The 17,036-nt window shown below is 42.4% G+C and overlaps 1 protein-coding gene across 3 annotated transcripts in view; it reads right to left on the bottom strand.

Annotated features, from left to right (window-relative positions):
- CPA6 (carboxypeptidase A6) overlaps positions 1–17,036 on the bottom strand; it is a 154,517-nt gene that overhangs the window by 19,982 nt on the left and 117,499 nt on the right. For all 3 annotated transcript variants that reach the window (XM_019498499.2, XM_059724004.1, XM_019498498.2), the window contains 2 exons: positions 4,129–4,239; positions 3,795–3,885 (listed from right to left, as the gene is read on the bottom strand). In XM_019498499.2, coding sequence (XP_019354044.1) covers positions 3,795–3,885; positions 4,129–4,239 — 202 coding nt within the window. The remainder of the gene's footprint in view (positions 1–3,794; positions 3,886–4,128; positions 4,240–17,036) is intronic.

Raw genomic sequence — 17,036 nt, 5'->3', positions numbered from 1 at the left:
TTTGTTAAATTAATAAGCTAGGCTGGAGCTTCAGATTTATTCAGCTTTGCAGTATTTCCCTTGTGCAAATTTTAGTCAGGCCTGGGAATATCCCTTCGCAGAGAGAGGCATTCTTAGGTCGCACAGATCTGCTGTTGGGGGTCCTACGTTAATTCTATTCCTGCATCTAGTGAACTAAATTAGCCTGTGTTCCAACTCACTGATTTCAGGTTAAGAGAAAATCTTTTTGGAGGGGTAATCAGTACTAGTGTTCAGGATGCACTACATTATTCTAGGAACCAGCACAGATTGGCTCCAAACTATAAGGGCAGAATTGGCTTTTGCATCATGCCTCCTGAGCATGCTTGAGTACCCCTTGACCACAGGTAACGATATTGGTCCAGTATTGAGACTCTAGCATAGTAAAACAAGAAGGGAAGGACTGAAGTTGGGTTTGAGACAGCAAGATATCCAAAACTAGGGCTCTGATCCTCTATCTTACATGTGTGTGGAATTTAAGCTTATGGGAATCAATGAAGCTACTCTGCTGTGTAAAGGAAGGCGTGCATTTAAATCTTTGAAAGATTTAGAGCTTTTGTTTGAAGATGTGTATAAATGCTGCAAAAATAATGTATTACAATGAAAAACAGTACTAACAAGAATGGCTCAGATAATGTTTTTGTACTAAGGATTTCTATATCTAAGCTACTGAGTTGAAATAGTCTCTAGTTTTTGTTTTTATTACCATATTTATCCAAAACTAAGACAACTTTTAATTGAAGACAGCTGCCTAGTAATTAGATTCTATACATGGAAAATGATAAATTTGTCATAATTTCTATGTATAGAATCTATATTATTGGGGGGTTGTTTTAAATTCACTCCCCCCCACCCCCCGCTGTTGTGGGGAAAGCAGCAAATGGAGGTGACGGGCCAGACCTCTTTCCCCTGCCCTTGGCTTGCTCACTGCCACCTGTACAATCACCCCCTGCCTCTTACCTTCTATGGTGACTCTGGCTCTGGGGCAGTCAGCTGCAGTGGCTCTGGCCCAGTCTAGCTAGGCAGAAGCAGTGGTAGCAGCTCTGGGCCTGGTTGGGTAAGGTCAGAGAAGCCAGAGCCAGAACTGATGGTAAGTGGCAGTGGTGGGGGGGCAGAAAATCTCCTCTGTGCTACCCTCAAACCATGGGTCTTCCCCAGGTGCCCCCATCCCAACTGTATGGTCTCTCCTATGCTCCCCCCACTGGACATCCCCTTTTCCACCACAGAAGCTGGAGTCTGGGGATGAAACTGGAGCTGAGCTGCTGTCTGCCCCAGGCCTGTACTGGAATCTAAGATGAAGTTTTTTTCCCCCCTTGTTGATTGGGGGTGGGGTGGGGGGAATCTTGTCTTGGATTTGAGTAAATACAATATTAACATAGGTAGTTTGGGAAAGGAAGAATAGAAGCAATAGAGAAAAATAATTTACAAAATGACAGACAAGTGCTTATAATATGCAAAGATCAATGTAAAAATTATACTTCTGTATTTTTATAAGAATTTTACTGGATTATCTAGTATTTCTGTTCTACCTTTCCTCTCCTGCTGTCACTCAAATATAGCTGCGCATTCAAACTTACCTTGTGTATGGTTTTAACACCAGAATTTGCAGAAATGTATATAAAGATAAAACCAATGTTCACCTGTAATCAGATGGTGCAGTTCTTACTTGTACTGGTGATTGTTTACTCATTTAAAGCAATAAGATTATTTTTATATTAGGATCCAGAGCTTTCAAGAAGGATTGGAGTGCCATTGTGCTAAGCACTACAAACACGTGGGCTAGGGACAGAAATTACAAATAAACCAGTACAAGTGATTAGAAACTGGCTCAAATCTGTAATACAGCAGAAATTCAGTGCATATAAACTGCTTTCAAATGGTCGAAACTGGTTTAAGATAAACCTGGATGGATGTAGTATCAGACCTAACTGATTTACATTAAATCAGTTTATTGAGCATCTGTCCCAGATCCCCTCCAAATCCAAGTTAAGTAATGGTCCCCCAGCATCCCAGAATGCTTTGCACCTCACCTGAACCACCCTCTACCTCACAGGGTGGGTGGGCTAGTTTTGGCTCAAGATGTCTGCTCCAGCTGAGCAGGCAGGTGTGCTCTAATGCCCTATGGCTTCTGGCCTGGGCAACTGCAGACAAGTGGCTGCATTCCTAGAATCAAAAGCGAATGTCTGCTCACTTGCTTATTGGTTCAATCTATGCAGTTTTGACTAATCTGGAAAGATTGAATCAATTTAGCCTTGGGCCTTTTGACTGTCTATACTTAGGCACGATGACTAACAACCTCTTCCCTTAAGAATCTACATTTAAATAAACAAGATGGACAAAGAAGGAAGGGGAGATGGAGGTGACTTGAAAGAGAAAGCAACTTGTCTAAGGTCACAGAAGAAATTATCATGAAATGAGAGGTAGAAGCAAAATTCTCTTTTATTCTAGTCAAGTCTTCTACCACACTACTACTTTAGTGTACTTGATCTGGTGTATAAACTCTACAGTCCAGCCATAAAAATACACTTCTAACAATTTAGATGTATACTGTATTTAGTAATTCAGCCATATTCATGCCAAATTTAGATCTGTTAATGTGACTTATTTAATACTGAGAATTTAAGAATGAATCTCCATATGCTTAAAAGCAGATATTTATTTCTTCAATAAACTTTTGCTAATAAATTCTAATATAATAAAAGGCTTAGTCTCTGTGTGTGTGTGTGTGTGTCTGTCCATAATGCTTTTGGGCAACTGCATGTGCCGCTGAAAAGGCAGGCGGCGATTGGCTGCACATCCTGGGCTGCATGGGCCCAAGTTTGCATTGCTGCTGGAAAAGTTTGTAGCAGCAGCAGCAAACGCCCTGGCCACACGAGCAGCAGGGCTTCCCCCCATCTCCCTGCCTGATGGCAAAGTGGGGGATCACGGTGGTGGTGTCCCCCCACTGCCCTCCCCTGACACCCCCCAGAACAGGCAGCAGGGAGGGGGAGATGATGAGCAGGGAGGGAGGGTGGGGAGGCTGGGGTGGAGCAGGGCTAGGCCTGGAGTGACAGGGGGGCAATGGAGTGGGACTGGGGTGGGGGGAATGGGGCCGGATGCAGAGTCGTGGGAGGAGGAGAGGCGGGCATGGAGCTGGACACAGGGCTCCATCCCCACCCACCCCACTGTCGTTCTTGATGGATAATTTGCTAGTATCTTAGAATACTCAGAAGCCCTTGTCCTCCTTAAGGCCACCAAAACAAACCTGATGTTTCCAAGCCAAATCAATTTAAAGACATAATGAATAAAAAAAATGAGGAAAAGTTTTGAAGGAAGAGGACAGATAAATTCTGAAAACAGAAAGGAAGGTGTTCACCATTGTGCACCAGCTTCTCTGTATTGTGTCAGCAACACAAAGCAGCTGTAAACCTCACTTAACCATTTTCTTCTTTATTTTTTTACATTATTGAACAATGCAAAGTAGCTGGAGTGTATTGGTGGGTCTAATATTAAAATATTTTGCTTCACTTTTCTGAGCTTCTCAGGCAAAAACATCTACCCTGAGGTGTGGTATGGCATCCAAATCCTAGGAAAATCATGCTTTTGGGATTTTTTTTTCTTTTTTTCAGACTTGTGAAGGTCATTGATTAATAAGGTTATAAAATAATGAAATCTGACTTCAACACTAACTAAGGAGAGGCTACTGCTGCACTATAATGTTGTAATTTGCTCAGTGCTTTGGATGATTAAATATATGATAAAGTGAATTTGGACAACAACATTATTTCCAGACTTACCACACCATTTCACTTTCCAGTTACGATTAGCATCTACACCATGACAACGAAACTTTGAGTTCTTTGACCTTGTTTTTCTCCAAAATCGATCCTAGACATAATAAAAAAAAAAATACAAATGCTTGAATATATATTGATAAAACAGCTTTGTACACATAGCACATCATCCAGGTTAAAGAAGTTTGATACACTTTTTCACTCCTTAGAAGTCAATAATATTCATGTATCATGTTACAAAGTGATCAGATTATTATAGCATTTAAAGGAGACTTTCCATACAATCATTTCACTTCTATCTTGACACACTTTTAACAATGTTGGCAAAACAACTTACATCAGTCCAGCTAAAATGATATCCATCTACATTAAATACTGGCATGATATAGAAATACAACTGGTTTAGCATCCTTCTCATTGCAGGATCACTCTGATATGTCTTTATTGCCTAAAGTAGAAAAGAAAATATGAGCAGTTACTGTAATAAAAACAATTCATAATCAGAATGTGATTGCTTAAGTTAGTGATTCTCAAACAGGGTGCCATGAGATCCTTTCAAGAGTGCTGCAGGGTGTCACACACAGTGCACAAACATAATTCACGAGATAAACCCAGATATTTCAAATAGGAATCCATAGTGTTAAAAACGTTATGACCTGCTGTGGTTTTTTTGAGTTCTTTGCAACAGAATAAGTGCTCTATTATTTTTCTACAGTGAAATCTGGCATCTTCTGAGGGGTGCCTCAAGTCTAACAAGAGATACTTTGAGTCGAATGAGGTTGTGAATCACTGGCTTAAGCCAATCATATGATTTTTTTGTCATTAAGCTAGACTAGTTGTCTGATCTTATTGAATCAAGGATATTTAGGTATAGTACACAACTATACTTGAATGAATGTTATCTGTACATAAATTAGATTAAAAGTTAGTAGTAAAGAATATATGTTCAAGAAAGACTTTTAAAAGGAAACTTTGTTGTTCATGTCCTATCTTCAGTTACTTTCAAACAGTCAAGAAAATATGAACCTGCTTACTTTAAACAGAGATGACTGTGCTACCCATGGGCAAGATAGATTGCTAAAGGAACTAAAAGGTAATGGGCCAGATTCTTCAATGCTGTAAGTAGTTTTACATCCCAAGGAAATGTATCTCTGGTATGGATCTCACTCACTAAAAGTGAGATCTGGGTGTATGAAAAGGGATTAAAACATAAATAAAGGTAACACAAAATTAAATTAAATTAGAAATGAACAACACAAGTGCTCTTTCCCTTACCATTGGGTGAGTCTTGAACACTGCACCTTTTTCCCTGATCTTTGGGTGATTCCTGAAACCTGCATCAAATCCAGATATAGCAGGTTGTACCAGGGGTTCAGGGTTGGGGGACAATCCTCCCATCAGTCTCAAGAATGCAGTACTCTGCATATAGTATGCACTTACTCCTCAGCACAGTTCTAGTTGGTCTAGTTGGCAGTGATTCTCAACCAGGCTGCCATGGTACCCTGGGGTGCCACAAGATCCTCTTAAGGGTGCTGTACAATATTAGCACAAATTGATGTACAAACACCTACACTTGATTCATAATATAAACCAAGAGTTTTCAAATAAGAACCCATTGTATCAAAAACATTCTGACCTGTTGTGATCTTCTGAGTTCTTTGCAACAGAAGACTTGCTTTAGTATTTTTCTCTAGTCAAAAAAGCAAGTGAAGCTAAGAACTGACATTTTCTGAGTTGCTTTGATTCTAAAAAAGGTTGAAAACCCTGGTATATGATATATCCATGCTGCCACTTTGGGTGACTCCTAGGATTGGCATTAAGCTCATTAATGCCAACCAGCTACATTAAAAGTCCTTAGGCTTGCAGTCTAGCCCAAGCCCATGCCCAAGCCCAAGCCCAAGCCCAAGCCCAAGCCCAAGCCCAAAAGCACTTCTGACTATATGCCACCTTCTGGTTGAAATTCATAGGCACAGGAAGTCTGCTAGCACCAACTTCCAGTCTTCTGCACCCCACTCTCTGTCCTGGCTACCCATAATTAAAGCCACAGGGAAGGACAGACAAGTACTTTGCAAACTGATTCCTATAAGGGCTCCATTTGAGGAAAAGGGAATACAATGTGTAGTAACTGCTAGGAAAGGAGAGATAGATAGGTAATAGGTGGCTCATATAATTTGGCGTAATTGAGAATGACCTTAAAGGTATGCCGGTATTAATGTTGGCATACCTATATTTACTGTTCCATCAGCCTCATGGAATCTTTTCCACTGTGTGCAGAAGCATGTACTCTCAGTGTAACAATCACCATCTTGATCATTATGAAGTATTAAGCCTATCTTCTAGCATTAAGGTCTCAGTTCAGTAAATCACTTAAATACATGTTTAATTTATATTGTGAAAGTTATAACATACATTGAACATTGGGGTTTGTACCTAAATTACCCGCACCCTGTCCTCCCAGTTAATCCTCAAGGCCCAAATGGAAATTTGCCCTAAAGTAGTAATACACATCTTCTTTCATATGAAAAGGCACTTGAACAAATGTTTTTTCCTATACCAGATTTAATTATTGTTGGAAGCCACTTCAGTGCTATAAATACACATGATTACAAAGAACTTGCATTCATGACACTGATGGCACATTAAAGGCAATTTTGATAAAATGGAAGGCAATGGGTTTTCCAGCAGCAACAACTTAGGTTATGATCCCTTAGCTTACAGGTGTGGAATTTAAGCATATGGAAATCAATGAGGCTACTCTGTTGTGTAAAGGTAGGCATGCACTTACATCTTTGAAAGATTTTGAACTTTTGTTTGAAGATGTGTATAAATGCTGCAACAATGATGTATTACAGTGAAAACAATACTAACAAGAATGGCTCAGGTAATGTTTCTGTAATGGTTTCTATATCAAGGCTACTGAGTTGAAATAGTCTCTAGGGTTTTTTATGTTTACAGTTCTTTGACTTCAAGTCACATGACATTAATTATACATTTTTATAGGGACTCTGTTTTTTGCTTTTAGTATTGTGAGTTGTACTACAAGCCTGAAGTACTCTAATTACACATACTTTAAAATCACTTTGTAGTGCTTTTGGATGTTAAGTTCCTCCTCAAGTAATGCTTCTCAAAAAAGACCTAAACTCAGTTTAGCTGACATTCAAACCTAAAAGTCTGTTTTGAATGAAGTATTGATTAAAACTTAACCTAGTTTAAAAAAAAAATACTTTGTCTTAAAATAATCATATGATTTAAGTTTTATTAATAATTAATTTTTAATAAAAACACTGTGTTTATGAAAATTAAATAATGCAACAACTTAAATACTACTTTGTCTTAGGGAACACCCAGATTCAAGTAGCTGATTGCCAAATTTACCTAGGTCTATGTCTAAAAGAGAATTAAGTACTGTACTATTTAAGCTTAGATGGCAAAATATCACATTCCCTCCACTATTTAATGTTTCTCTGTTTTAGGTTCATACCTGCTATCTTTGCAAAGTGATTCTGTGAAAGTTTTTGGAAGCCAATATAGTCTCAAGGAGGCAGTTTCAAGTTCTGCCATAGAATTGACTTGAGCAATAGATTTATTTGATTTAAAAAAAATCTTTAAAGCTTATTAATATATTCTCTTGAAACTTTGTAACCATTTAGATTCTTGACTGATTTAAAAAGTAAGTCTGGTGTGATTGTTTTACCTGGTTTAATTCATAAGTAACTCCTACGATTAAACAGTGTCCAACCGGTGTAAATTAAATCATAATAATTTTTCCATCTAGACAGTATTTATCTTATATACTGTTTATTTCTTTACAACATAATATTTAATTTTTGTAATGAGAAAAGACAAGCTGCATGCTACTGTATTTATTCAAATATAAGGTGAGGTTTTCCCCTCAGTCAACATGGGAAAAAAAAGCTCTTTGACTCACATTTGCATACAAGGAAAACTAATTAAATATACTGTTGATCATTAAACTGTTGCCAAAAGCAGCATGTGCTCAGTAATGGAAGCCAACTATGAAGCTGATTTAATTAAATGCAGCTAGCACTGAGCATGACTATAAAACACATCACCTATATTGGGCAAGCATACTGATGGAAGCCTACCACAAGAAAAAATTAGCAGAACCCATCTGAACAAGATACAGGTTTCCCTTTTTTATGTGGGTTCTGTATGGGTGAATTTGATTTTACGTGATGACTCTTTTTATACCAAAAATTTGTTATATGCAACGTAAATTCACTCTTATGTGATCAGTGTGGTGGAAGCCCACAGTCAGCTGCTTTGTGTGGTGCATTGTGGGAGTGATGTGCACCAAAACATAGTCTCCTGTGTGGATCTGTGCTCTTCCCTCATCGTCTGTGACGTGTTTCTGTAGTTGCCGTCGCCATGATGATAGTGCCCTGTGCTTGTGTGTACTGTCTGCTGTTGGTGAGTATCAAAATTGTCTTGTAAAAGTGGTAGAAATGGATCTGGGGGTCAGCACAGTTGAGGTCTTGGAATGTATCACTATTTGTTACACTGTAAAGTGGGCTGCCTTTATGCAAATTCAAGTTATGCACCGTTTTCCAGGAACACATTTACAGCATAAAGCGAGGGAAACCTGTATATAGTAGTGTACATTGTACTCAGTCCCCCTCAGTGCTGACTCTTGCAACTCATGGTAAGCCAGTACATTTAATACATTTCAATTTTCTCTTCACTCCCATAGCTGAGCTGTGCTTCCCCTCCCCCTATCCCATTTCGAATGATTTCTGTTTCTTCACCAGCCTTAAATGCCTGGCAGGCATCACGAAACAGGGCCCCAAACAGTTCAGCCAAACCCCCTCCTTTACCCACTCTATCAGCCTGTCACATATAATTAGTGTGGCCCCACCCTCCATGAGGTAGCGCCGGACCAGGTTCTCCTGTGCCTCACCTGCATATACATTTTTGAAGCATCCCAAGACTCATGACAAGAACACCTGGTTTCAGTCATGAGTGGCGGGCTGTAACAGGGGGCCTTCCCAGGGCCTGCTCTATGTTGGCCGTCCACCTATTTCTGGGCTAACCACCTGCCTCTCTCATCTGCCATGCCTTGATGATAAATGATGTTACTCAGGCGGGAGGCTGTCCATTCTGAACCCCAATGTTTAGGGGAACCTCCACAGCTCCATTCCACCCCTACAATGCGGCCCAAGCCCTGCAGATGGCATCTCAGGCAGATAACTCAGTCGTACCCTTCACCCCATTAACTGTGGTCCCTTCTCTGGGACCTTTGGCTCTCCCTTAGTCCCTGACCCCATCTCAGGCCAGTGGGGATCCCGAGCCTCTTTGCTCTGTGGGCATCCCTCACAGTGGGCCCCTGGCCCTTTTGACCCCTCTCTGGGTCCTGGCCCCCACATGGACCAGTCAAGGTCCTTCGGGACAAGCCTAAGCAGCTTGCCTGCTTTTACCCTCACAACTACGCTGCTTTTACTCTCACAACTACACTCACAACTGAGCTGCAGGCCTTTTTAAGCTTTCATAGGTCTGGGCATTGCCCAGTTAGGACTGTGTGGGGGCTGAAGGTTATTAGGCATCCCTGACCTGCCTTTCACCAGGGAGGTTTGCAGCTCTGGCATTTCATGGGGCTGTTGCACCATTGGCAGTCCTACCAGGCCTCCCTTTCCTGGCAGGGTGCAGTTTTAGGTCATGCCCAGGACCTGGAGCCTCCTCCATCCCCATAGCCCCAGCCCATAGACCCCCAAGGTGTTCCTGGCCTTAGCTCTGCCAGCTGATGTGTCTCTTACAGCGGGGCAGCAGCAAACTGCTACTTCACCCTATATAGCCTGTGTCTCAAAATGGCCACCACAATCAAGCATCTGGATGCTGTCAGGTATTTTGGTATTTTGCACTATATACAAGAAAATATAAAACTGTGTTTATGGGGTACCTGTGCAGTTTCAAAAAAGATAACCTGCATCAATTCTGGATGAACTTAGTCTATGGGTAACCATAGTAATTTACCTCTATGCAAATTACTACAGGCATGTTTATTTCAAAGTCAGTGTTTTCATGTTTGCCTCTTATTTCCATCTGCTCAGGAAGAGCAGGGTTTGACAGTAAGGGAGAGGAGGGCTGCAAGGGGGAAGAAACTTGTGGGGAACAGAGGGTACAGGGGCTACCTGACCCCCTCAGATTTATTTTCCATGCTAGAGCAATGGGAGGGGGACAAATTCAAAGCAAACCTCCAATAATTAGATTCTTTACCTGGAAAATTATAATAAATTTATAAATTTTCCAGGCAGAGAATCTAATTATTGGGAAGTTGTCCTATACTCAGTGTCATCTTATATTTAAGTAAATATGGTATTATCTGATGGCATGTCTTGATGGTTTTTATAATAAGGTCATGGTATCATACCTAAATATTACAAAGGTGCATCATTATTGTTCCATAATACAAAATTTGCTTTTTAGGCTATATGAGTCAAATCCTCAAGATAATGATCAAGCAAAAATATACCAAGCATTGAACCATATTTTCTCTTCACCAGCCCAAATGCAATATGAATATAAAACCAAAGTGAATTAACTACATTGCTCTTTGTACAGCACTTTCAGAATACAAAATAAGGGTACTTCATATAGCTTTATCCTGTTTCCTTTCAATGAAATCAGCAGAAGCTTTATTACTAAATTCACAGACAGTTAGACTAGACCAGTAAATGCTGAAAAGCATTATTACTGAATGAACAGATGATGTAGGAGCATTGCCAAAAACTTACAAGCAATCTGTTGGTGGAGAGAAAACAACCAGTGACTAAAAGTGGCCCAGATCTTTGGGTGAGATATTCAGCAAAATTTCATGGTTTACACCAAATTAAGATTTAGTCCCTTATGTATTAAAATTGAGGAAATATGAAAGCAAACTGTTATAGAATGATTGTAAATTGCCAAAAATGCAAAGCAAAGAGTAGAAACTGAATTTAGGATACATATATACCTTTTTTTCAATTAAGGGAATTAATGGAAAATGTTAGAAGCTGGAAATGGGGTAGAAAAAAAATTAAAATGTATAGGCAAGCTAGTCGGAACTAATAACTTTCTACTGTCCTACAGTTAATTACTCTTTAAGATGAAGATTTAAGATAAAGCCATTTTAGAGAAGAATATCTTTTACTAACTGAGAAGCAATGCCTGTAAAAAAAGAAAAGTGCCAACCTATTATATCTGTCCTGAAACACTTTGCAGGAAGCTTGTCAGAAGAGCCTAGAAAGAAAAAGGACCCCTGGAATCCTAGAAGTTTTATTAATTTGGGGTCTTGAGAGAGGGATGTGGTGGAGTCAGGGTTACTGGCTCAGAAAACTGACTGACATGCCAGAGCAATGCACTGCAAATTCAGGAAAGTCTGTATATCCGTAGGACTACCCAGGAAAGACTGGGAGTTGGGGTCTGAAACAGGTCGATAACCAGATATCCAAGGGTAGCTCCTGCAATGGTCACTATTACAGTACTGGACCAGTTTGGGTGGAGCAGAATAGGCCATAGATTATTTGCATTGTACAAACAGGTATCCCAGGATTATTCTGGATAAGTCACCCATACTAGTGTAATTTATGCCAGAGTTCTTTTATTGTCATTTTTTTTTCTTACGTAACTCTATCCCAAAGTCTTCTAAGTTACACTGGTGTAAGAGTTTCTTCTTTTTCACATCAGTATGTCTGGGCCCAGTTTGTATAAAGGCTCAGGTCCTCCTGGTACACAGAGCATGTTCTTCCGCAGTACAAGTGAACAGTTATGAGTTGTCTACATGTACTGAAGGAAAGCATGACCAATAGTTTAAAAGCCTCTGTGGTGGGGGAGGGAGGGAGGGGAGAAGGGAAGGACAGGGGGGAGGGACAGCTTGAATGTCCTGGTATTTAATACTTACACAGAAATCTGCATTAGTGAGTGTCATTGAAAAACTCTTCTTACAGGCACAACACAGCTGCAGTGACACCTTTATTTTATCAAAGTACATTCATGTTGTGAAAAATGAATAGCTGCAATCTGAGCAAAAGTCATTTTTACCCTCATAAGATTATTGCGGGTGCCATGAAGATGCAGATGACAAGTTTAGAGTATACAATAAAAGAATAGCTTGCACAGTCTCTTTCCCTAAAGAAGGAAGCCGAAAATCACTTTAACTCTCTTTTGCCATAGAGTAAAATGTCACAAGAAAGTAAAACAGCGTACTTTCAACATTTTTCATGTTGAACCGAACTAAAAAGAATAAAACAATCCATTATGGACCAAAAGCAGGAAAACACGACAAAGCACAAGAATGATTTTTCACAGCTATTTATAAAACAATGCATCACATGCCTCATTGTGGTGACAGCAAGGCATTACACTCAACTTTTTTTATGATTTACTTAAATATTATCCGTTATGGATCACAATCATAAATTAAAAGGATGAACCTGGAAATGTTTGCCACGAGGCAGAGCTTAGTTCCATGAGAAGCATGGCTGGCCTCTCACAGCAGCAACAGAGCTGGAAAGCCTCAAATGTGAAATACAGAAGTCAAAGCAACATGGAATAGAAAACTGCTGATTGGAGAGGGCTCATTAAAAAAAGATGAACAACAATGGTTATGGACAGAGGATGTTAAGCAACAGAGGAAGCTAGATACAGAAATATGAGGCCAGAGCAGAGGAATTCATAGGGAACAGCAGATTAGGAACAGGTTTTCAAGTGCAATAACTTGGAGGATACAGGGGGAAAAAAAGCAGCAGCCCAGTTACAGCGGCAACACTTTCTGCTGCTAAAATGAAGAGCACTGAGAGGATAGACTGAAAAGCTTGATATCTTTGACTGAGTAGTATTGCATAGTACTAGGTAACAGGCCCTAAAAACAAATAAAGGATGAGCTAGCTGTAGATAAGCAGGGCATGAAGTTTCTAAAACAGATGCCAGAGATTGCAAGAGCTGGATTTCATCTCCAGTAATGGATAAAAGGAAGCACTCAGAGAAAGACTACTTGCTTTTTGAGCTTCTTAGCGATCTGGAAGGAAAACTGGGTTTTTTTTACGGGAAAGAAGAGGTATGTTGCAAAACGTCTGGCCCTTCAAGAAGGGATAAACCCAGCTCGATTTGTGATGTAATCAGCTGCTGCCCACCGGAGGTTGTGAAGGAGAATTTAGGGATCAGATACCTGGCCCTCATAAGAGCAAGCAAAAATGGAACACTAGCTGTACAAAGCAAGGAAAGCTCATGTAGGAAGAGCTGACAGTTGATAGGGCCCCAGGGACCCTGGGAATTAGTACTCTAAACTATAGCTAAGGAGGTTGTGTGCAAGTGTGTTTTGTATATGTATTCTGGAAGGGGTTGGACTTCTATGTGATTTGAATTGAGGGCTCAGTTGCAACTGAACAATGCTAAAGCTTGCATGGATCAGTGAAGGCTCAGAACCCTGACCAGGGAAGCAGTCCTCTATGGCAGTGGTTCTCAGCCTTTTTCCTACCAGGACACATTTGCAAAGATCCATGGACTGTCTCGACTCACAGCCCCCTGGCCCTGCCAGTGCCTAACCCTCAGTTCCCTGCCCCCCCAGGCTATGCTGGTGTCCCTCACTGCTGACCCGCAACCCCTTGCCCCCCAGCCCTACTGGAGGGGCCCCCAACTGCCCCTGTCCCAGTCAGGCTGGAGTACAGTGGCTGCGGTGGCTCTGGGTTATGTGGGCGGCAGTGGAGTGAGTCTGGCCCCGGGAGGAGCCAAGATGGAGGGAGGAGGAGGAGAAACCCGTGGTACCCCCCCCCCAACCTGGGCTGGGGCTACTGTGCCACACCACCAGGCAGCCTGGTCATGGCCCCTCCCAGCCCCGTGAGCACAGGCACTGGCCCCAGTATCACCAGCCCAGAACGCAGCTCTCCCCAACACTCTCCCCCTGCTGGAAGGGGCAGGTGCCTTCCTGGTGCCCCTCTTCCCTGCCGCAGCATGTGACCCTTCGAAATACTGTTGCGACCCACTTTTGGGTAGTGACCCCAAGTTGAGAAACAGTGCTTTATGGGCACTTGACCAAACAGCAAGGGGCCCCAACAGCCTGTTTTGATCAGTTCATCTCCTGCTTCAGGTATGCCCTGTGGAAGGCCAGGAACCTTCCCACAATCAGGCACTCAGACCCCACTGTCGAGGACTGTATTGAAATGGGGCTGAGTGAAATGTACTGGAACTACAAGAAGACAGAAGAGGATGATGGGAAAGAGATGGCAGACCTCATATGGTGGAGAGGGGACTGACATTTTTTAGAGGCAACCCTCTGAAGAGAACAAGGAGGACAACAGCGAGAACAGCGATTATGATGACAACAATGACAAATACGATGACGACAAGTGAAAGCAGTAGAATGGTGATGGGTGCATGGGTTCACGGTGTGACCTTTTAAATGGGACTAAAATATCTTAACTCTCAAAGTGTGGTTGGTCTGTCAAGTGAACCATAGTGGTCACTTGACAGGTTATTAGAGGTAGTTTTATATATATATATAAAAGAGAGAGAGAGAAATATTTAAAAAAATAAAAAAATAAAAATGAAGCCCTTGAGTTAGAGGCAGGATCTGCTTCAAGTGGACTACTCTGGGACGGCATCCTGCTGCACAAATTGTATCGTCGTTTCTAACTGTGAAAAATCTTCATATAATGAGCATGAGGAACTACTCTTTAGCCATTAATAAGTAATTATTTAATTCCCCTGCCCATTACTGGCCTCACACTGGAAAGAGTTTTTTATATAGTAGTTTCATAGTCAGGAGGGACCTGAACAGATCATCTAGCCTGACCCCCTGCCACAGGCAGTTATGAATGCTGGGTTCACAAAACCCCAGACAGGTGATCATCTAACCTCTTTTTGAATTTACCCAAGGTAGGGGCGAGGACCACTTCCCTAGGAAGTTGGTTCCAGATTCTGGCCACCCTAACCATAAAATACTGCCTCCTGATCTCTAACTTAAACCTATTCTCCATCAGCTTTTTACCATTGTTCCTTGTCAACCCAGGTGGTGCTGGGGAAAATAGGGCTCTTCCTATCTGCTGATGATCTCCCCTGATGAGTTTGTAGGCAGTCACCAGGTCCCCCCTCAGCCTCCTCTTGCCAAGGCTGAACATGTTCTGGTCCCTCAGTCTCTCCTCGTAGGGCCTGTCCTGCTGCCCTCTCACCAAATGGGTGGCCCTCCTCTGAACCCTCTCCAGGCTGACCACATCCCCTTTGAAGTGCGGTGCCCAGTACTGGATGCAGTACTCCAACTGTGGCCTGACTAAAGTCGCATAGAGGGGGAGTATCACCTCTCTGGACCAGCTTGAGATGCAACTTTGGGTGCATGACAAGGTATGGCTGGCCTTGCTGGCTGCGGTCTGGCATTGGTGGCTCATGTTCATCTTGGAGTCAATAATGAGTCTTATTCTCATCTGCCCACTTTTGTAGTCTGTCTAAATCTAGTTGCAGCCTCTCTCTCCCTTCAAGTGTGTCCACCTCACTCCACAGCTTAGATTCATCAGCAAACTTGGACAATGTGCTTTCAACCCTCTCATCCAAGTCGCTGATGAAGATGTTAAACAGTGCGGGCCCAAGGACTGAGCTCTGGTGGACCCCACTGCTCACATCTTGCCAGGTTGAGTATGACCTGTCCACCGCTACTCTCTGGATGCGCCGCATCAGCCAGTTTTTTACTCATCCAACTGTGTAGGCATCAATGCCACAGTCTTTTAATTTATTGATGAGGATGGGATGAGAGACAGTGTCAAAGGCCTTCTTAAAGTCTAGAAAGACTACGTCCACGGTGACACCATCATCCAAGGATTTAGTTACCTGGTCATAAAAGGCAATCAGGTTGGTCAGGCAGGACCTGCTTTTGATGAACCCATGCTGGTTGTCCCTGAGCATGATCTCCCCTGCTGGCCCCCCACAAATATGCTCCTTGATGACTTTCTCCAAGATCTTCCTGAGGACCAAGGTGAGGCTTACGGGCCTATAGTTACTTGGGTCCTCCTTTCTCCCTTTCTTAAAAATGAGGACCACATTAGCTAGTTTCCAATCCCCTGGCACCTGGCCAGTTGACCATGAATGCTCATACAGCCAGGCCAAGGGCTCTGCGATGACCCCTGCCAGCTCCCTCAACACCCTTGGGTGGAGGGCATCTGGACCTGCAGATTTAAAAATGTCCAGCCCTTCCAGAAGATCCCTAACTACATCTGCGCTCACCCAAGGCCTGACAGAGCTATCCCCGAGACTGTTCCTATCTCTGGCAGGAGAGATGTCCTGGTCCCTGTTCAAGAAAAGATGGCATCAAAGAGGATGTCATATTAATGCTGCTGACCCCCTAGGAAGGTTATGATGAGATGTTCCTATAACCTAGGAGTCTGGTATCCATCATAAGTAGCTGCTCTGCATCAAAGATGTTGCTATGGAGCATAGAAAAATTTAGTCATTCAGCTCTAAGGAAGCATCTGCTGGTGCTGGCACTGCCATTTTTGTAATCCAGAGGGTGGGATGAGAGACAAGGAGATTTGATGAAAAACAGGCAGATGGCATCAAAGAGGATGTCACATTAATGTTGCTGACATCCTAGGAAGGTTATGATGAGATGTTCCTATAACCTAGGAGATAGTATCAAGAACTGTTACATTCTCTAAAATAACTGGTTCTTCTGGATGCACTCAGAATGAATCCCTGCTGTAGATGTGTGCATCTCACACATATGTAATTTCTCTTGACTAGGTGTCAAGGTCATGCATATGTCCTTGGCCTCTTTATTTTCCTGTATGATGGGATGAGGAAAAAATGGCTGTGATCCTCTGATCATTTTTTCAGATTTCAAAACCTATGTTTCAGAACAGTGTTTCTCAGCCTGTGGTATGCATACCCCTGGGAGTACGCGAGACATGGGCAGGGGGTATGCGGGTGCTGTGTTTTGGTCTTTGCCTGCTTGGGCCAGAAGTTGTGGCTGCCGCACCTCCTGCCTCATCCGGTGCAGTGGGGCTTTCAACTCCCCAGCGTCAGTGTGCTGGGGGATAGGGAGGGAGGCCCCACACAGGGTGCTTTGCCTCGGGCCACGGTGGAAAAAGGGGGACTTGGCTTGTGGCGGTGAAACCAGAAGTGCCACAGTGGGACTTCCGGTTTTGCTTTTGCCATGTCAATTGGCAGGAGGTATGTACAGTACTAAAGGTTGAGAACCACTGCTTCAGAGGACTCAGAAGTGGAGCTGGAAAGCTGCTTGTTGGATCCACACTGCCCATGTCATCTTGA

The sequence above is a fragment of the Alligator mississippiensis genome, chromosome 3 (genome assembly GCF_030867095.1).
Source record: "Alligator mississippiensis isolate rAllMis1 chromosome 3, rAllMis1, whole genome shotgun sequence".
In the NCBI taxonomy this organism is placed as follows: domain Eukaryota; kingdom Metazoa; phylum Chordata; order Crocodylia; family Alligatoridae; genus Alligator; species Alligator mississippiensis.
The sequence above is the reverse complement of the archived record's forward strand: the minus strand, read 5'-3'. Positions and strand labels throughout refer to the sequence as shown.